The 22598-nt window shown below is 45.2% G+C and overlaps 1 protein-coding gene across 1 annotated transcript in view; it reads left to right on the forward strand.

Annotated features, from left to right (window-relative positions):
• FRYL (FRY like transcription coactivator) overlaps positions 1-22598 on the forward strand; it is a 351277-nt gene that overhangs the window by 237920 nt on the left and 90759 nt on the right. Inside the window, exons 36-40 of the mRNA XM_045018794.1 lie at positions 2274-2533; positions 5474-5614; positions 8948-9116; positions 12589-12673; positions 20589-20701. Of these exons, the coding sequence (XP_044874729.1) occupies positions 2274-2533; positions 5474-5614; positions 8948-9116; positions 12589-12673; positions 20589-20701 (768 nt within the window). The remainder of the gene's footprint in view (positions 1-2273; positions 2534-5473; positions 5615-8947; positions 9117-12588; positions 12674-20588; positions 20702-22598) is intronic.

Genomic DNA, 22598 nt, shown 5'->3' on the forward strand with positions numbered 1-22598 from the left:
GGCCAGAATTTCACCCTGTGACTTCAAGGACATGCATAAGTCTTTGCAGGATCAGGGCCTTAGACAACTTTAAAGACACTTTAAGTAGTTTCTTTTAACCAGACAACTTTTGACATGATCCTTTTGCTTTATAACTGACTATCTTCTCCGTTAGATTAGGGAATATGAAATATTTAACCCTAATACATTTGATTTTTAGTGTAAATGGTTTTTGAAATTGCTACATAATTAACTGTTTTTAATAAAGAGAGATTCCATGTATGGACTTCCTTCTTATAATTTGACAATTTAAGTTTTACTTAATATTAAATATGAATGTATCAGTTGATACTACCTGCACTTTCAGCATTCCAATTCTGCAATATAATTTTGTTCAGCAAAAGGGCTTATTCAGTTGAAATCTGCATCCTTCATTTGGGTTATGATGACAAATTTGTTCTCAATTAAATAAAAAGCATCTTCAATAATAAGGCTGTCAAGTGATTAAAAAAATTAATCATGTGATTAATTGCACTGTTAAAGAATAATAGGGTACCATTTATTTAAATATTTTTGATGTTTTCTACATTTTCAAATATATTGATTTCAATTATCACACAGAATACAAAGAGTACGGTGCTCAGTTTATATTATTTTTATTGCAAATATTTGCACAGTTAAAAACAAAAGAAATATTATTTTTCAATTCATCTAATACAAATAATGTAGTTCAATCTCTTTATCATGAAAGTTGAACTTACAAATGTAGAATTATGTACAAAAAACCCCTGCACTCAAAAATAATAACATTTTAAACTTCAGAGTCTATACCTCCACTCAGTGCTACTTCTTGTTCAGCCAATCTCTCAGACAAACAAGTTTGTTTACGTTTGCAGGAGATAATGCTCCTCGCTTCTTGTTTACAATGTCACCTGAAAGTGACAACAGGTGTTTGCGTGGCATTGTTGTAGCCAGCGTTGCAAGATATTTACATGCCAGATGCGCTAAAGATTCATATGTTCTTTCATGCTTCAGCTACCATTCCAGAGGACATGCGCCGTGCCAATGACAGGTTCTGCTCGATAATGATCCGAAGAAGTGCGGCCCGACACACATTTGTTTTTATCATCTGAGTTAGATGCCACCAGCAAACAGTTGATTTTCTTTTTTGGTGGTTCAGTTGTGTAGTTTCTGCATCGGAGGGTTGCTCTTTTAAGGCTTCTGAAAGCATGCTCCACACCTCGTTCCTCTCAGATTTTGGGAGGCACTTCAGATTCTTAAATCTTGGGTTGAGTGCTGTTGCTATCTTTAGATATCCCACATTGGTACCTTTTTTCATTTTGTCAAATCTTAAGTGAAAGTGTTCTTAAAATGAATAACATGCTGGGTCATCATCCGAGACTGCTATAACAGAAATATGTGGCAGAATGGGGGTAAAACAAAGCAGGAAACATACAATTGTCCCACAAGGAGCTCAGTCACAAATTTAATTAACACTTTTTTTTTTTAAACGAGCATCCTCAGCATTGAAGCATGTCCTCTGGAATGGGCCGAAGCTTGAAGGGGCATATGAATGTTTAGCATATGTGGCATGGAAATACCTTGCAATGCCGGTTATGAAAGTGCAATGCCAACGCCCATTCTCACTTTCAGGGTGACATTGTGAATAAGAAGTGGGCAGCATTATATCCCATAAATGTAAACAAACTTGTATGTCTTAGCAATTGGTTGAGCAAAGGAAGTAGGACTGAGTGGACTTGTAGAACTGAGTGGACTTGTAGGCTCTAAAGTTTTACATTGTTTTGGTTTTCTGAGTGCAGTTATTTAACAGATAAAAATCTACATGTGTAAATTGCACTTTCACCGTGAAGAGATTGCACTACAGTACTTGTATGAGGTGAACTGAAAAATATTTCTTTTGTATACCATTTTTACAGTGCAAATATTTGTAATAAAAAATATGAAGTGAGCACTGTACACTTTGTATTCTGTGTTGTAATTGAAATCAATATATTTGAAAATGTAGAAAACATCCAAAAATATGTAATAAATTTCAATTGGAATTCTATTGTTTAACAGTGTGATTAAAATGTGATTAATCATGATTCTTTTTTTATCACAATTCATTTTTTGAGTTAATTGCAAGAGTTAACTGTGATTAATTGACTGCCCTAATAATAGTATTAATTTATTCTTGTATGAAATACTAAAACTATAAATATACTACCACAGAAACTTTTCTAGTAATATTTATGGATTTGTATTTTATGTATGTATTTATTTTCGAATAACAGAGGTAAGCCAGAGAATTCAAACAGCACGCCCTGCTGGGAGACAGGTGATGCTGCACTATTTGCTACCATGGATGAATAATATTGAGTTGGTAGATTTGAAACCTTTGCCAACAATACGGCATCAAGATGAAGATGAAGAGGATTCTTTAAAAGACAGAGAAATTATGGTAAACAGCAGGCGCTGGCTACGAGGAGAAGGCTGGGGATCACCACAGGCTACTGCTATGGTTTTAAACAATCTGATGTATATGACAGCAAAGGTAAAACCAGTCTTCTGATATTTCTTGTTGTTTGAGTCAGAGAATTGTTAAATCCAGAATGGGAAGAGGGGCAGTATAGGGCTACTGATACCAATTAGTGAGCTTTTATTAGCAAGCTGTTTTAGGCAGTATGCAATTCTTCATTAGTATGGTTGTCAGCTTATGCAAAAATTTTCAAAAGACAGTTCTCCAAATTACTTGTGGGTCTGGGAGCTACCAAATAAAGAAGTACATGGCATGCTGTTGAGCCTATAAAAATAATAACAGCTTATTTTTAATAAGAATGTCTTAATGATTACAAGCTTAAAATTGCTGTCCCATTATTTAGATAGCTAGATAGATAACTACCTTATGTATCTTAAAAAACAACAATCCAACAAACCTACCTAAAAACTAGTGGTGAGAGAACCTCAAAGGGATTGCTCAGATTGTGAGTGTCTTCTCCGTTTCTGTATTCTCCCTGGATGATTTGTTTGTCATTCTGTTTCTTCCTGCTTCCAAGTAAACAATAGGTTTTCTTTATATTCTGTCTCCATTTAGTAAACTACATCTTTTTCCCTCCTTCCTTTCGTCCCCTTAGAAACCGAAGTTCTGAGAGTGATGTGGAAGGGTTGGATACGAGAGAGAGAGAGGGTGGTGGTGTGGGCTAATCCTGTTGGTGGTAGCTGACGGAAGGCTGTCCACTTTCCTTGTCTCATTTATTTTCTGTATCACAGCAGAGAGAAAGGGAGGGTAAGGGTGCCTTTGCTCCTCTGCCCAGTGGCCCCTAGAGGTGAAAGGCTGGCTTTTTAAATTAAAAAATTCAGGAAGTAAGTGGTTTCTGGGACATTGTGTAGGACTGTCAGTAGCTGGGATGCATTAGTAAAACCTCAGCAGTGGCAGCTAAATCTGGATAGCTGACAAGTATGCATTGCAGACTACAAAAGCTTTGTTATCTAGCATGTTGGGGGAATGAGGCTGCCGGTTAGTCAAAAATTCGAGTTAACTAAGAGTTATATTTACCAACTGAATACCAATTTTCAAAGAATTAGAATATAATAAAATGAATAAAGTATAAAATAGTATACAGGTACTCACCAATCCAGTAGTACTGCATTGCAGAGTGGTTGATTTCTTGAAGCACTTAGGTGTAAACCTACTGTATAGAAAACTGTATCAGAGGGGTAGCCATGTTAGTCTGGATCTGTAAAAGCAGCAAAGAGTCCTGTGGCACCTTATAGACTAACAGACGTATTGGAGCATGAGCTTTCGTGGGTGAATACCCACTTCGTCGGATGCATGTAGTGGAAATTTCCAGAGGCAGGTATATATATGCAAGCAAGAATCAGGCTGGAGATAACGAGGTTAGTTCAATCAGGGAGGATGAGGCCCTCTTCTAGCAGTTGAGGTGTGAACACCAAGGGAGGAGAAACGGCTTTTGTAGTTGGCTAGCCATTCACTATCTTTGTTTAATCCTGAGCTGATGGTGTCAAATTTGCAGATGAACTGAAGGTCAGCAGTTTCTCTTTGAAGTCTGGTCCTGAAGTTTTTTTGCTGCAGGATGGCTACCTTTAAATCTGCTATTGTGTGTCCAGGGAGATTGAAGTGTTCTCCTACAGGTTTTTGTATATTGCCATTCCTAATATCTGATTTGTGTCCATTTATCCTTTTACGGAGGGACTGTCCAGTTTGGCCAATGTACATAGCAGAGGGGCATTGCTGGCATATAATGGCATATATTACATTGGTGGACGTGCAGGTGAATGAACCGGTGATAGTGTGGCTGATCTGGTTAGGTCCTGTGATGGTGTCGCTGGTGTAGATATGTGGGCAGAGTTGGCATTGAGGTTCATTGCATGGATTGGTTCCTGAGATTGAGTTACTATGATGCGGTGTGTAGTTACTGGTGAGAATATGCTTCAGGTTGGCAGGTTGTCTGTGGGCGAGGACTGGCCTGCCATCTAAGGTCTGTGAAAGTGAGGGATCATTGTCCAGGATTAAACAAAGACTATGAATGGCTAGCCAACTACAAAAGCTGTTTCTCCTCCCTTGGTGTTCACACCTCAACTGCTAGAAGAGGGCCTCATCCTCCCTGATTGAACTAACCTCGTTATCTCCAGCCTGATTCTTGCTTGCATATATATACCTGCCTCTGGAAATTTCCACTACATGCATCCGACGAAGTGGATATTCAGCCACGAAAGCTCACGCTCCAATACTTCTGTTAGTCTATAAGGTATCACAGGACTCTTTGCTGTCTGTATAGAAAACTTTACCTGTAATCATATGACACTACATATACTATGGACGTCCACCCAGATCACTAAAAATACATTTAACAGGAAAACTATACTGAACATAATTTAATCTTTCTTTGATTCAGAAGGCACTTCAGGCTCTTGCAGTGCCTCAGCATCGTCATTATCAACGTCAATTATAACTGTAGATGTAGAAGGTGTAGGAGATTGGGCTGAAACTGTAATGACCCTATGACACACCCTGGAAGCTGCTTTTTTTAATAAATCCCTGGTATCCGCTTGCTTATTTGTCTTCTGCCTCTTTTGCATAAAAGTAGAGTGTAGAACGTGCAATTGCATAACCGCCTAGGCAGTATACTAGTCCCCATTACTAGATTGAAGATTTGTATTGGGAGAAAATAGAAATGCTGGATAATAGAGCTTTCTGGTTGATAAAGTGCCGGATAACACAGCTTTTACTGTACATTGTTATTCTTGCTCACTGTAGTGACCCTGAGATAATTACTTGTGTTTGGGGAATATATTAAAGAGGATGAGCATTCAGAGAAGCTTCAGTGTATAGAAAGAGATAAAACATAGTAGCTGCTAATAAGAGTTTTTCCTTTTTCTCAAGCCTATTAAACTTATTCAATAGAAAATCCTTGCCTGAAGTTATTTATATTATTGAAATTTGCAAAAGGGATATCTTAATTTTGTTTTCTAGTATGGTGATGAAGTGGCATGGTCAGAGATAGAGAATGTCTGGACTACTCTAGCAGACAGCTGGCCAAAGAATATGAAAATAATTTTGCACTTCTTGATCAGCATTTGTGGAGTGAATAGTGAACCCAGCCTCTTGCCTTATGTAAGTGCTTGATGCTACAGTCTTCCCTCACATTCTTATTTCTTTAAAATGTTATTTTATGTGTTTAGCAACTCCTCATTGAAGACCACTAAATAGATGAATAGTAACGTAAAGGGTCATGATATCCCATTCTAATACAGCATGAGGCCAATGCCATTCCATTGTGTCACAATGTGACAACTCAATGCTGTGACCAGTTCAAATTCAATGTCTCCTATTTTGCAGTCTCTGACGTTGACATGTATTTTCTATTTCAAATTATCTTCCAAAATGCAAATATTCTCCCAATGAGAAGACTTCCCCTTTCTGGTATGGTTGTATTTTTATAAATGAATTCCTCTATTCAGAAATGCATGATGATTTTTAATACTATGTTTCACTCCCTCTTTCTTCTCGTATCTTGTTACTGTATTCTATGTTCTTGCACCACCATATAGTGCTGTATCTTTAAAAGAAAACTCTATTTTGACTAGGGATTAAAAAGATAAGAAGTATTTCTCATGACTGATAAATTAATAAATGAATGATGGAATACGGCAAGGGCTGCCTGCAGACCTGTAGAATTGTGGAAACCTTCCAAGGGTGGAAGAGCATAGGAATTATTTGTGGGTGGGGACAAGGGGTTACAGGGTGAGCAGGCCAGTTTTACCAATGGATTTTGAGAGAAGAGCAGCACTGTTCGGAATTTTGTGGAGTAATCAATAACAAGGAACATGGTGCCAATAATTCCTTCCAACTTTTAATGGGGGAATTCCAGCTCAAACACCTCACATCACAACCCAGTATATTCTCATATACATGTTGAACCGTGATGACAAAATAACCTTCCATGGTACTCTTCATTAGAGAGCCCGCAGAGCAATTGTTTGCCACTAACCTCTGAGTTCAAACAGAAAAATCAGAATGGAGATACTGAGGAATGACTCCATCCAGTTTCTAGGATCTCTAGATGCCTCAAGATAAATTCAAGATCATTGTTATCTAGGGTTGCCAACTTTCTAATCGCAGAAAACTGGACACCTCTGCCCCACCCCTTTTCCGAGGCCCTGCCCCCCACTCACTCCATTCCCCCCCACCCATCGTTCACTCTCCCCCAGCCTTACTTGATCATTTTCACCGGGCTGGGGAAGGAGGTTGGGTGCAGGAAAGGGTGAGAGCTCCAGCTGGGGTACAGGCTCTGGGGTGGGGCCAGAAATGAGGTGTTCAGGGTGTGAGAGGGGGCTCTGGGCTGGGGCAAGGGGTTGGGGTGTGGGAGGGGGTGAGGGCTCTGGCTGGGGGTGTGGACTCTGGGCTGGGGCTAGGGATGAGGGGTTTGGGGTGGAGGCTGAGAGGTTCGGAGTGCAGGGATGGTGGGGGTGGGGGTGTGGGCTCTGGAGTGGGACCAGGGATGTGGGATTTGGGGTGTAGGAGGGGGCTCTGGGCTGGGGCCGATGGGTTCAGAGTGCAGGATGGGGCTCAGGGCTGGGGCAGGGTGTTGGGGTGCAGCAGATGGTACGGGGTGTGGGCTCTGGGAGGGAGTTTGGCTGTTTGAGGGGGCTCAGGGCTGGGACAGGGGGTTGGGGTGTGGGAGGGGATGTAGGGTGCAGGCTCCAGGGAGGAATTTGGATTTGGGAGGGGGCTGAGGGCTGGGGCAGGGAGTTGGGGTGTGGGAGGGTGTGAGGGATGCAGGCTCTGGGATCAGGCAGATCCCAGGAAGTGAATGGCATGTCCCTCCAGTTCCTAGGTGGGGGGGGGGGCAGAGGGCTCCGTGTGCTGCCCCTGTCCATAGGGGCCTTCCCCGCAGCTTCCATTGGCCATGGTTCCCAGCCAATGGGAGCTGCGGAGCTGATGCTCGGGGCGGGGGCAGTGTCTGGAGCCCCCATGGCTTTCTCTATGCTTAGAAGCTGGAGGGACATGCTGGCCGCTTCCTGGAACCTGCGTGTAGCCGGGTAGGAAACCTGCTAGCCCCATGCTAACCAGACTTTTAACAGCCAGGTCAGCGGTGCTGACTGGAATACCAGGGTCCCTTTTCGATCCAGTGTTCTGGTCAAAAACCAGACACCTGACATCTCTAATGTTATCAGAGGCTGCTGAAAATAGTAAAAGAATGAGCAGTCATTTTATCCCTAACTAGAATAACTATTGACAGTCTTCTGTTTCTCAGCAGTGAGTTAGAAGTACTTTTTTTCTTTATTTATTTCTTAAAGAATATAACTTACAATAATTTCCTGAAATAAGACCTCATATAGATCCCACATTGACTTAATATGCAATTAATAATAAAATATTTCTTGTTTAAGATCATGTTAAAACATATGAAGGACTCAAACATCTTGAGATTTAAACATATGCTGTGCTGCAATATTAGCACTTGAACAAGAAAAGTGGTACAAATAATATAAGTAAGATAAAGTTCACACTGTATCATCATTAAAAGGATGCTGTATAGGGCAAAAGTATAGATTTATTAAAACGTGATTTTACAAAACCTAATTGAAATGTTTCATTGTTTTTTTAAAAGGTATTTCAATTAAATCATTATTTTTGTTTCGATTTAAATATGTCTCTGCAGCATACACAACAAACGTGGCTATAGTAATATATGAGAATCAGAAAGTGAAACTGGATAAAAACAAAAGTGAAACTTTATAAGTTTGCATTTTCGTTGTCCAACTTAAATTAAATGCAAAAAGTAAACAATCACAATAAATGATGAATATTAAAGTCTGTCAAAATTTTAAATATTTGCATTTAAAATATTAATAATTTAATGTGTTTTTTTTATAACATTGGTAAGGAATTTTTTTATCTTCATGATATCTCAGTAAGGAATGCTATCTTTGTTTATATTTCTGATGTTTATTCCTAGTGACAGATCATAGAATCATAGAATATTAGGGTTGGAAGAGACCTCAGGAGGTCATCTAGTCCAATCCCCCGCTCAAAGCAGGACCAACACCAACTAAATCATCCCAGCCAGGGCTTTGTCAAGCCAGGCCTTAAAACCTCTAAGGATGGAGATTCCACCACCTCCCTAGGTAACCCATTCCAGTGCTTCACCACTCTCCTAGTGAAATAGTGTTTCCTAATATCCAACCTAAACCTCCCTCACTGCAACTTGAGACCATTTATTCTTGTTCTGTCATCTGCCACCACTGAGAACAGCCTAGATACTTATGTCATTATGATTTCTCTTAGAACTAGAATAGATTACATAAATCTTCATATGCAATAAATAGTAAATGGTATATAGCTAAAGGCAAAGGATTGTGGTGTACAATTCACCTTCTGTTTTTTCCTCATCTTTAAAAAACAGAAATTCAGTTTCTCAAATATTTCTGTTTTTAATGACAGGTGAAGAAGGTTATTGTTTACTTGGGTAGAGATAAAACAATGCAACTATTGGAAGAACTGGTGAGTGAACTACAGCTTACAGATCCAGTCAGCTCTGGAGTCACTCATATGGATAATCCACCATATTACCGCATCACTTCCAGTTACAAAATTCCTTCTGTCACTTCAGGTGAGAATTCATTTGACTAGGCTATTACTGCGTTTCAGTTGTTATTTTCTATTGTTATGAGTTAACTGGAAAATTTAAATGCAGTACAGGCACAATAGAATTAATATAAACAAATAAAAAAAGCTTTGTTTTTTTTTAAATTTTGAAACCATTAAATGTCAGATTCACCATTCCTTGTACATACAGAGATCTCGCTAATGTTAAAAAATACAAGACTGATCTTAAGTGATTACTGATTTTCAGACAGATTCTCTTTGCGTGAGCATATGTGTATGTTAAGCCTTGTCTGCACTCAAAACTTGCACTGGTTTAACTAAAGTGAGTTTTTAAATCGAGGTAGTTAAACTGTTGGGAATTCTTAAATCAATTTACACAGGTTTATACTGATGTAGTGTAAATTGGTAGCTTACTAACATAAACAAAATCTATATATGCCTGTGTAAACTTATTTAAGAGTGTCAAGATAGGAATTTGTACCAATTTAAATAAATAATTAAAAATAATGTTCATTAAACCGGTGCAAGTTCTTTGTGTAGACAAAGACCTTGGTTTCTACAAATTAAAAAACAAACCTGAAGACTTAAAAGGACACTTTATTTGCAGTGTGCCTCAGTCCTGCAGCTTGCTGAGCAATCAGGCTCTGATCCAGCAGAACACCTAAACATCTTATTTTTAAACAAATAAGTAGTCTGAATGACTTCATGTACTCTAAGTTAAGAACCTTGTAGGACTGAGCCCATGGATAGGATTGCCTGGCATCCGGTTTTCAACTGGAACGCCTGGTCAAAAAGGGACCCTGGTGGCTCCAGTCAGCACAGCTGACCAGGCCTCTAAAAGCCCGGTTGGTCACAGTGGCCAGCTCCGTGTGGCTCCCAAAAGTGGCTGGCATGTCCCTCCGGATCCTAGGCACAGTGGCAGCCAGGGAGGCTCTGCGTGCTGCCCCTGTCTGCAGCGCAGGTGCTGCCCCAAGCACCATCTCCACAGCTCCCATTGGCTGGGAACTGCAGCCAGTGGGAGATGTGGGGATGGCGCCTGCAGATGGGGGCAGTGTGCAGAGCCCCCTGGCCGCCCCTGCGCCTAGGAGCCAGAGGGACATGCCTGAGGTAAGTGCTGCCTGGAGCCCACACCCCTTCCCCCCCATCTCCACAACCCTACCCCAACCCTGAGCCCCCTCCCTCACCCAAACCCCTCCCAGAGCCTGCACACCCTCCCACACTCCAAACCCTTCGGCGTCAGCCTGGAACCCTCTCCTGTACCCCAAACCCCTCATCCCCAACCCCACCCTAGAACCTGTACCCCCAGCTGGAGCCCTCACTCCCTGCCACACCCTAACCTCCTGCCCCAGCCCAGTGGAAATGAACAAGTAAGTGAAGGTTGGGGGAAAGCGAGCAATGGAGGGAGGGGGGATAGAATGAGTAGGGATTGGGCCTCGGTGAAGAGGCGGGGCAAGGATGTTCAGTTTTCTGCAGTCAGAAAGTTGGCAACACTACCCATGGATCTGTGGCAGATTCTTCTAGTTCTGGAACTGTGGAAGACAGCCATAAGGCTGCTTTCTGAAAATGCCCTCACCAGCTCTTTTGCATGGTGTAGGCTTAGGGCATGTCAGCATGGTTGTAGCATGCGGTGCTGCAGAGTTTCTAGACAGCACTGTGGCTAATTGGCAGCCTGGGGAGTCTGTTATAATACAAGCAGCCCCCTTCCTTCCCCCCAAATTATGCCTGGGGTCTGTCCAGGCCCTGAATTGCCCAGGCCAGCGACCTTTGCTTCCCTCCCTTTGGGCTGCAAGTTCCATGCTGTGCCTCTTAGAGTTGCAGCACAGGATCTACCCTTGTCTTCATGTCCATCTGTAAATCATCCCACTTAAGTTAGCATTAAACAATAATAAATTATAACCATTTTTGCAGTAAACTGTAAAAATGTGACGTGCAGGGGGAAGAAACACACTACAAAAATCCAAAGTGCTGATAAACTTCACTATAGGTGGAGTGGCAGAAGCACTTATATTAAAATTGCCTAACACTTTCCGTTACCACCCACTATTTTATATATTGATTGCAAGTTGGCCTTAAAAAGAAATGGGTAATACTAGCTACAGTACAAAGATAGTATTTTTGCACTCTAATTTCTGGTTTGTTTACATTGTGAATTAACGTATGTCAGACCCTAAAATCTACATTTTAGACCATTTCTGCATTTGTGGAGGCTACATGTAGCTACATGCTGAACTGAAAGGCAAGCTGTGTCCACATTCACTGGTGTATGGAGCTACACGCTGCAGTGAAAGGCTCCAGAAGGGGGCAGCAGTTGGGAGCAGCTTCTCACTGCCAGAGCATTTCACTGAAGCAAGAAAAGGCTCTGATGAGGGAGGCAGCAGATAAAGGCTCTAGCAGCTCCCTGCTGCTTGAGCTTTTCCTCTCGCTGCCTCCATCTTGCTAGAAGATTTTTCTGTGGCGAGGAAAGGCTCTGGCAGAGGGAAGCTGCCTGAGTCTTTTCCTGTCACAGTGAAAGGCTCCGGCATCAGGGAGGCAGTGGACACTACACAGTTTAAAATAATAGTGTAGTCATGGAGGAGTGTAGAGAGCTGTGTGGTGTATATAGCCTAGGTTTCAGGCATCTAGGTCATTCTACTCATCTAAGCTATGCCTCACCATCTACACTGCTCTTTATATCCCATGCTGACCAGGTGTGCAGTGTCTGTACTCTAAACACTGCTGTAAGTGTAGACATACCCTTAGAGATGTGTGGCATGTAGCATATAGGAAAGGAAGAAATACATATCTAAAACCTTTTACAAAAGATTAACTTTCTATTAAATGCACATCATAAAGACTTGAACACAAATCCTTTATATACACAAACAAACTAAACATATTAGTAAATACTATTTCATAAGCATTAGTGACCTTGCTATCAAAAACTTTCAGGATCTCTATCATAGAGAAAATGTTTGTTTATAGCAGCCCATATTTTTAAATCTAATTTGTAACTATTGTTTTATTAAATTGATAGTCCTTAATTTATATTTGAACGTATTGCGACAAAGTGTGATGAATACTTAGGTAGTATCTACATCTCAATATAACACGCGAGGTGGGCCCAGGTCAGCTGATTTGGGCTTATGGGGCTATCATTGTGGGGCTATAAAATTACAGTGTAGATGTTCAGGCTTGGACTGGAGCCCTGAGACTCCCAAGGAGTCCCAGAGCCTGGGCTCCAGCCGTAGCACAAACATGTACACTGTTATGTTATAGCCCCACAGCCAGCCCCCAACCCCCCCAGGCCCGAGTCAGCTGACCCAGGCCAGCCGCAGGTGTCTTTGCAGTATAAATGTATCCCTATGGCTCTTATACAGTACTACTTTAGTACAAAGAAAACATAGATCCATGATTTTCAGATACATTCATACATTGCATAAATGTTTCAATATTTTTACCTATCCTAAGCTATTTTTCTCTTTGTCCTTAATGTATAGGTACTACTTCCAGTAGCAATACAATGGTTGCGCCTACAGATGGCAATCTTGACAATAAGCATACAAAAGATAGTATTGAAGAGAAGTAAGTATCTCCTCAAAGAGCAACAATACTGAGTTCTTGACTACTTATAACCAATGCAAATAACTGCAGTCTGATCGATTTCTTAGTTTACACTATATTATTGTTGCAGCCAATCAGATTACATATTCAAATCTCTGTTTCCTGATTGATTTATTAGGAACCGACAATACATATATTTCTTGATCTCTAATTTACTCTTCCAGCTTTGTGGATGCTCCCTGTGTGGCCCTTCTATTTAAATCTCTGAGCTATAAAAACATAGGATTTGTGGGGCTTTTTGTTTGTTTTTAAAGGTTTTCCTACATGGGGAAATTTACAGCAGAACTATATCTGTAGAATTTCTCCAGTATAACTCCCCATGTTGACACTATTATTCCACTATAAAAGTGCCTTTTTCTGATTTAGTTTTTGTCACTTTGAAAACAGTATCAGCTAGAGCAGAAAAAGGCATTCTTACTCTGGAATAAGAGTGTCCACGCAGAGTTTTATACTGGTATTACTACATTCTTATCCTTATGCCGGTAAACTTTCCGAAGCACACAAGTCCCATGTATAACAAAACAAAAGAAGTTAGGTCTAATGGACAGGACTGTCTGGAGGGCAGTTTGCCTCGAGCTCCCTGTTTGAGAGTGCCCCCAAACAGAGTGGTGCTGTGACACCACACTCCAGGTCACAATGCTATTGAAGTTTTGCCCACTGGCCCCTTGTCCCCAGTCATGACAGAGGGGCAAGAGGGCCACACCTGAGTGGTGCTGTGATCCCATCAGATCGCAATAACCAGAGCAGGGAGCTGGGTCAAGCCCTGTGAGACAGGAGCTGCTGTTGCCGGGTGAAGGTGGGACAGGCTCATTCTCCAACTGTCCCCCAGCCCTCCCCTCAGTGTTTGTTTTTGTACTGTTGGTGGGGGGCCTCAGTTTCAGATTTTGCCCTGGATCCCCAGATATTTTTGTTGAAGCCATTCTGTGTAAGATTCTGAACTTTGCTTCTAAGAGATGTAACACAGAACTTGCAGCCCAGGAGGATGGGCAGCTCAGGTGGCTTTTAGCCACCTTTGCACCTTCCCAGTCTTCAGCTATTCTTGGGGCTGGAGAGGACTCCAGCTAAGATAGACAGTGCTGGAGGCCTGTCTGAGTTCCAGCAGTCCCTCTGGGCTGACTTCGGAGCTGCATCATTGTCCAGAATCTCTGCATGTGTGCATGCTTCAACCACATTTATAATACACACCTTTTACACCCAGACTTGCAAGTGGGGTGGGAGGGTCTTTAGGAAGCAGTCATGTGGCTATCTTCCACAGTGTTTGTGCTAGGGGAATCCTGTACTGGCTGGAAAAGAGGTTTTTAAGGGTCATTTATGCTGCTCTGACCATTTCCTACAGCAAAAAAGGGCCAGAGTTGGGGGGTGAGGATCTCTTCCTGTGAATATCTGTGTCAATTCATATATTGACTTTATGTTTTGGTGAATGATAAGATCAACTTGAGTGTAAGCTCCTTTGGGGTAAGAATCACTCTTGTTATGTTTGTAAAATGCCTAACACACAAGCTCTTAATAATTATTCTTCTTCGAATGATTGCTCATGTTTTATTCCACAGTAGGTGTGCGTGCTCGCTACGTGCACCGGTGCAGGAAGTTTTTCCCTTAGCAGTACCCGTACTGGGGAAGCACCATGGTGACCCCTGGAGTGGCGCCTGTATATCGTGCTATAAGGGGGACCGCGCACTCCCCACACTCTCAGTTCCTTCTTGCCACCAGTAAAGCTTGTTGGAACTTTGTGCTCCAGCTCTGCTGCAGTCCTTCTACTCGACCTTAGTGGTACCGTTCGTGGAATTGTTACTTCAGTTCTTAGAGTGGGCTCGGGGCGACTCCTGTCACCGTTCTATGCCTAGGAGTGACCTGCATGCTGAGTATCTCCGCTGCCTGGGTGAGACTCACATCAGTGAATGTTGTAAGATCTGCAGGTCATTCAAGTAGTGGACCAAGAAGGAGAGAGACATTAGACTCCGTGCTCTCCTGATGGAATCGGCGTTGGCCCCAACTCCGGCACACCGGGCGGACTTGGCACCCGCCGCCACGTCGTTGGTGCGTAGCAAGGCCCCCTGTACCAGCCGGCACTGCTCCCACTCCAAGAAACAGGGAAAGGACCCTACCTCGCAGCAGCGCCGGGACAAGGAAAGAGGGGAGGCTGGTCCCGCGTCAGGCAGCCCATGGTCCCCCCCAGGCTCAAGGCCTCCGAGTTGTGTTGAGCGGAGCAGCCCGGCGCCATCCGCACGCACATCTCCACTGGTGTGGATGCCGTCAAAGCCGGAGGCGATGCAAGCTGTGAAAGACATCATGAGTCTGCCGGTTCCAGGCGCGCAGCCGGTGTCGGGCCCTTGGTCCCGCAGCAAGCCTCCATTGAGTGCCCATCAAACCTCTCCTGCGGGTCGCAGTTTCCACTCGGAGGACTGCTCCCTGCAGCGTTCATTGCGCAGTGACCAGTTATCCGGCAGCTCTCGCCCTCCCTCAACGCCGACCAGGCCATCCCGGTCACCACCCGGACAGGAGTCTCAGGGACCCTCTACACCGCCTGCCAGCAAGCACAGGCGTCGAGAGAGCCGTCAGGAACATTTCCCTTTGCGACGCGACTACCGCAGCTGGTCTTGACGGGATAGACGCTGTTGTTCTTGTTCCAGTTCCTGCTCAACTAGACATTGCGCTCGACATTCCCCTCGCGATGCCTCGGTGCAGGGGCACCGGAGCTCCCGCCGCTGTCATGGATACCGAAGCAGCACTTTGGGCGGGTACCATTCCTCGACATCGAGGTCCAGGTCCCGAGGGAGGCGACATTGCAGGCACCACTGCTCATACCGTTCCCATGAGACCCTGCGCTCGACGGTGACCTAGGCCTTGCACCCAGCCGCCCATCCTCGGCGTCCGTGGCTCAGCCGGGATAACTACCACCACCGGGCCCTCAACTGGGTCAGTGGCAAGGGGCCCCATGGCAGAGACAGTGGTGCCAATGGGCACCGTGGCCGCCAATGCCCGCCCAGATGGGGGCCCACTCGTTCGCCAGAGCATCTCAGGCTCCATCAGCCTCGTCTGGCCGCCTAAGAGACGAATCGGCGGGCCACAAGTCAGCGGACCCACGCCCAGACTTGGATCTGGGGCTTGACCCCCTGGTACCGACCGAAGCCCATGGTTCCGTGCCAGCTCTTTCCCCGGCACCGGACGACACCATAATGGCTCCTCCGCCATCAATCCCTCATGAGGATTTTAAGGCGCACCAAGACCTGCTAAAAAGGGTGGCATCCAGCCTCCAACTGCAGGCCGAGGAGATGGAGGGCCCTTCTGATTCCCTCTTTAACGTGTTGTCTCCTTTGGCACTGGGCCGCATGGCTCTGCCCCTGCACCAGGGTGTAGCCAACATTTCCAACACCCTGTGGCAAACTCATGCCTCCTTGGCCCCAATCTCCAAGAAGGCTGAGAGGAAGTACTTTGTGCCGGCCAAGGGCCATGAGTACCTCTGTTCCCACCCGGCACCTAACTCACTTGTGGTAGAGTCGGTAAATCACAGAGAATGACAGGGCCAGCCTGCACCTACTCCCCAAAATAAGGATGCCAGATGACTGGATTTCTTTGGTAGAAAATACTATTCCTTGGCATGTTTCCAGCTCAGGGTAGCCAACCACCAGGCCTTACTGAGCAGATGTGACTTTAACCTGTGGGAGTCTCTGCCTAAGTTTGAGCCTCTCTTCCCAGACTGGGACAGGAAGTACTTTAAGGCTCTAATGGAAGAGGGGGCAGCAGCGGCTAAAGCGGCCCTGCAAGCGGCGTTGGACACAGTCGACAGTGCAGCCCGCTCGATGGCCTCGGCAATTTCCATGCGCAGCACGTCGTGGCTCCTCCTGTCTGGAATGTCGACGGAGGCCCAGTCCCTTATTCAAGACCTCCCATTTGATGGGAAAGTGCTCTTCGCCGATCAGACGGATGTCAGACTGCATGGGATGAAGGATTCCTGCACCACCCTGCAGACCTTGGGCCTCTACGTCCCTCTAGCTAAGGACAAGGCCACATCCATCAGCGTAACCTGCGAGGAGCAGATACAAGCCCCTGTATAAGAGACTGAGAGACCAAAAATGCTGATCTCAGAGGCAGTCCCGCTCCGCCCCTCAGCCTGGGCCCTCTAGGGGCAAGAGGCAGGGAAAGAGGCGGTTTTGACTGTTTGCAGGGGGGCACTGGGCCAGTTGCCAGGGAGACTCCCCAATTCATAGTTTGTGTTCTGCAACTGATTGTCTGCCTTTGCATGGCGTGATCTCATATAACATTGGACCAGTGGGTCCTCAGCACCATTTCCAAAGGCTACATGTTGCAGTTCACCTCACCTCCACCAAACCACCCCCCCCTCCCCTGTAGGTCCGGGGGACCCAGAGCAGGCCCACCTCCTAGGGCAGGAGGTGGACTATCTACTGCACCGAGGGGCGGGTGGAAAGAGTACCTGTAGAATTCCAGGGCAAAGGGTTCTACTCCCAGTACTTCGTGATCCCGAAGGCCAAGGAGGGCCTCAGGCCCATCCTGGACCTGCGGGATCTAAACCGTTTCCTGGCCTGCTCCAAGTTCCGCATGGTGTCCCTGGCCTCTATTATCCCCTCCCTGGACCCCGGGGACTGGTATGCGGCCCTGGACCTTCAGGACGCGTATTTTCACATCTATATTTTTGACGGGCACAGGCACTTCCTCCGCTTCCTAGTGGGAATAGCCCACTACCAATTCGCGGTCCTCCTGTTTGACCTATCCATGACACCCAGGGTTTTCACGAAGTGTATGGTTGTGGTAGCGGCCTATCTCAGGCGGGAGTGGGTACAGATCTTCCCAAACCTGGACGATTGGCTTCTCAAGGGCGACTCTCGTTCTGAGGTAAAGACCCACATACAGCTGCTCTGGTCGACATGCTCTGGTCTCGGCCTAGTGGTGAACGAGGCCAAATTAACCTTAGTTCTAGTTCAGCACATAGAGTTCATTAGGGCGCTGTTGGACTCCTTAAGGGCCACAGCCTCTCTCCCCCTGGACAGGTTCGAGACCATAAGAGATCTCATCACCTCAGTCACAGCTTTCCCATTGACAATGGCAAGGGCGTGCCTTCGAATTCTAGGGCATATGGCGGCATGTATGTACGTGGTCCACCATGCCGAGCTCCAAATGAGGCCTCTCCAACTCTGGCTAGCCTCCCAATTCTCCCAGGCCCGGGATGGGCTAGACAAGGTTCTCACAGTTCCGTCCCCGGTACTGGCTTCCCTGCAATGATGCTCTTACCCAAGCAATATACTACAAGGGGTTCTCTTTCAAGATGCCAACTCGTCTATGGACCAGGTGACTGATACGTCCGACCTGGGTTGGGGAGCCCACACAGGGAACAAGCAAACCTAGAGGACGTGGTCGATCCCAGATTTGTCCCTTCACATAAATGTCAAAGAGCTCAGGGCAGTACGGTTGGCGTGCGTGGTCTTCCACATGCACCTTCGTGGCAAGGTGGTCAGGGTCCTCACGGACAACACTGCCGCCATGTACTACATCAATAGGCGAGGGCTTCCCTAGCCCTCTGCCGGGAAGCCCTGAGCCTATGGGAGTTCTGTATAGCCCACGATATCTCCCTACAGGCCATACACCCTCCCGGGTGTCCGCAATATGCAAGCAGATCGCCTCAGCAGGGTTTTCTTCCCCCAGTACGAGTGGTCGCTCCACTCGGAGGTCACTCACCAGCTCTTCCAAGAGTGGGGAGTTCCCCAGGTTGACCTCTTTGCAACCCGCCAGAACCAGCGTTGCTCCCGGTTCTGCTCAAGGGGTGGAGTGGGGAAGGGCGTGATCTCCGATGCGTTCCTCCTGCAGTGGTCGGGCCAGCTCCTTTACGCTTTCCCGCCGTTCCCCCTCATCGAGAGAGTCCTACAAAAGGTAAAAGCAGACAAGGCAAGGGTCATCCTCATAGCCCCGGCATGGACCCACCAACACTGATATGGGACCCTCCTTCGCCTCTTGGTGCCCCTCTCCCCCCGAGGACACTGCCGCTTCGCCCGGACCGTCTCTCCAGGATGGGGGTCGCCTCCTCCATCCCAATGTAGCCACGCTCTATCTGACAGCGTGGTTGCTCCGTGGCTAGACGAGGAGGAGAGCAGGTGTTCGGAGCAGGTGAGGCAGGTCCTCCTGGAAAGTAGGAAGCTGTCCACCTGCCGGGCGTACATGGCAAAGTGGTCCAGGTTCTCCAAGTGGGCGAGTGAGCTTGGAGTCTTCCCTTCCTCCGCACCTCTCCAGCTTATCCTGGACTACCTCCTGTCCCTTAGGACTCAGGGTCTGGCACCTGCCTCCGTCAGGGTACACCTGGCGGCCATATCGGCCTTCCACCTGCCGGTGCAAGGGCACTCAGTCTTTTCCCACCCTATGACCTCCCATTTCCTGAGGGGCCTTGACCGTTCATTCACATACGCTAGACCCCCTGTGCTGCAGACCTGAACCTAGTTTTGTCCCGACTCACAGGTCCTCCCCTTTGAGCCCCTGGCCACGTGTTCCTCGTCTCACCTCTCATGGAAGGTAGACTTTCTTGTAGCGATCACGTCGGCCCGACGTGTCTCAGAACTCAGGGCCTTGACCTCAGAACCCCCCTATATGGTCTTCCACAGCGACAAAGTCCAGCTCCTCCCACACCTGGTGTTCCTTCTGAAGGTGGTCTCTGCCTTCCATATGGAACAGAGCATCTTTCTTCCCGTGCTCTGTTCTAAGGCCCATTCCTCCAACGAGGAATGCTGCCTCCACACGCTCCATGTACTTAGAGTGCTGGCCTTTTATCTGGATCGGACCAAGCTGTTCCGGAAATCTTCGCAACTTTTTATTGCCTCGGCCGAGCGGGTGAAAGGGCAACCTATCTTCACCCAGCGTCTTTCCCGTTGGATCACCTCGTGCATATGCACGGACTATGATCTGGCACTGTACGAGAGCTCAGGCCCCATCAGCTGCCTACATAGCTCATGTCCCTATCCTAGACATTTGTAGAATGGCTTCTTGGGCCTCTGTTCACACGTTTACCTTGGATTATGCGATTGTCTCCCAGTCTAGGGATGACACTGGGTTCGGCAGGGCAGTACTCCATCCTGGCCTATCGTGAACTCCTACCCACCTCCAACAGATATGGCTTGGAATCACCTACTGTGGAATACACATGAGCAATCACTCGAAGAAGAAAGGATAGTTACCTGTTCCGTAACTTGCGTTCTTTGAGATGTGTTTCTCATGTCTATTCCACACTCTGCCCTCCTTCCCCTCTGTTGGAGTTGTCCGGCAAGAAGGAACCGAGGGTGCGTGCGGTCCCCCTTATAGCGCGAGATACAGGCGTTGCCACGGTGCTCCCCCAGTACGGGTACTGCTAAGGGCAAAACTTTCGGCACCGGTGAACGTGGCAAGCACGCACATCTACTGTGGAATAGACATGAGCAACACATCTCGAAGAACGCCAGTTATGAAACAGGTAACTATCCTTTCTGTTTCCCTTTGAGATAACTATTAACATCAGTTTCAGGGACTATTTACCTCTGTATCATGTTTTACTACAAAATATTATGTACTATGAATGTGTTATATAATATGTACATAAACATTGTATTCAGCTAGATATTAATGCAGGTGTTTTAAAGAAATATACTGTTGCAACAGATTGTCTCATTGAGATACCTGAGGTGGAATTGATACATTGGAAAGTGCTCCTGACTGATTTAATAGAGGGTGATTGGTTAATTTAGGTACCATATCACAAAAATTTATAATTGTCTTCATAATATACATTATTTTGCATAATACATGGTTATATTGAAAAGAAACTCTTGTGTAAAGCACTGAATTGCTATATCATTTTACCATGAAACGCCTGTTATTAACACTCATGTATTCATTTGTTCAGCTATGTGCATCTGGATATCTACAGTGGGTTGAATAGTAATTTGAACCGCCAGCACCACAGGCTAGAATCTCGCTACAGCAGCAGCTCTGGAGGATCATACGAAGAGGAAAAAAGTAATATATGTTTTAAAATATTTGAATGAATATAGGCTAGAATTTTCACAAATATTAAAAACTGTTGGGTAAAGATTATAGGACAAATTCACATGCATTCAGAGAGTGTGACCAGGGACTCTAGGGAACAAGAGATGAGAAGGAAAAAACCATTAGGGGCCTAGTATTGTTCATTTATGTATATATGTATTTATTTGTTGTAAAAAGTTATTTTAATAATTAATTTAGCTTTATGATAGCTTGGCTCTTTCCTGTTTAAAAAGCAGGAAAGGGGTGAAAATCCCTTCTCCAATCCCACTTTGCATGCTTGCTATGGAGTATGGGCACACCATCTGTGACTGGTTTTATATCTGTTCCCCCCCCCCCCCCAAAGTAATGGTTTCTGCCCTGAAGTGCTTACTAATTTAAATAATTATGACAACATTAGGGAAGACCAAACAGAGGCAGGAGATGGGTACGATGTGAACAAGGGTCACAAATTCAAAATCCTAAGCTATTTTAGGGGTAGTGCATACTTTTTTGCGGGGGGGGGGGGGAATCTTTGGTTCCTATCTGTATTAAAAAGTGTTCCTTTCTGTTCACTAGCATTACTGAACCCTTCTGTGGGATAATTTTCTGTTTGTTTACTGAACCTATGGCATCTTCAATCCTTACTTATTTGCCTATTGATCTAAAGTTTATGCAGCGTTTTATTAGACTCTTTAATTTTTGTCTGAAGTCCCTGCCCAGACACTGTATACTTTAACCCACAGTCTCCCATCCTCCTTCAACAATAACCCCCTTTCCTCATCCTCCCTGAAACGCCAACCCTGGCTATTTTGTGACTTCTCTGTACCCTGCCTATCCTTGCAAATCATAAAGTTCATCTACTTTGTCATTTATCTCCCAGATCCTAAATTCAAATTGATCGTCTACCAAAAACAGATGCTTCTTGGTACTGTGTACAAATGATGGAGCAGCATTTTAATGTTTGTGGGTTTCATTTTGATTTCATCTGTGGCTATACCACTTTTAACCTACATATCTCATTATGAATGGCATATTTAATGTGCAAGTATTATTTTGTTGATGGAATGTGAATTAGAAGTTGAAAACAATGAAGAAAAACCAGTATTTTAAAGGTAAAATTTCAGGAGTGCTTTGCTCATTGCCATACCTTATTTTCATTTTTAAAAAAAAAACTAAAAAGTAACCTGCCTACATTCAATGCATCAGTTGCGAAAACAACTGAGACTCTTGGAAGCAAGGGGGAAATTCAGCATACCCCACCACAGGTGCACACGTTTCCAAATACCATAGAAATGGCAGGTTCCCACTGCAAATGTGTGGGTTTGGATACAGAGAACATGCAGAACCACACTGCCCTGTCTGCCATAGAAGAGAAGAGAGTATTTGCATCTTGTTCGTGGAGTGGTAGGAAAATGGCTAGTAGAACAGCAAAACGTGTGTATTCACTGGCTTAATAAAGGATGCTCAGAAGGCTGGATCTGCCATTTATAGCTAATAGACTGTTGGAGCAGTGGAAATGATCGAGCTACCTCCACCCCATCTACAGTTAAGATACAGAGTTCCATCAAACCCAAGTCCTCAGGCTTCATTAATGGACATGATTTTTTCCTGCTTATATCAGCCTTAACATCAGGACAACAATATCATGACAGTTATTTTAGTGTGATTCAGTGCTATGCTATCTTCACCACTATCATATTCCTTCCAGCTTTCAGGTCTCCCAAAGTCAGAATCTAAGTTACTGTTCTTCAAGTATGTGTCAAAGTGTGGATCCCACTGTAAATATGCATGCACCTCGTGCATGCAAGATCAGATTCTTTTAAATAGCAGTATCCGAAGGGGCCATGCATGCATCCAGAGCAGCCATGACCCTTCCTTAGTTCCCTCT

Source organism: Mauremys mutica, chromosome 5, assembly GCF_020497125.1.
Source record: "Mauremys mutica isolate MM-2020 ecotype Southern chromosome 5, ASM2049712v1, whole genome shotgun sequence".
NCBI lineage: Eukaryota > Metazoa > Chordata > Testudines > Geoemydidae > Mauremys > Mauremys mutica.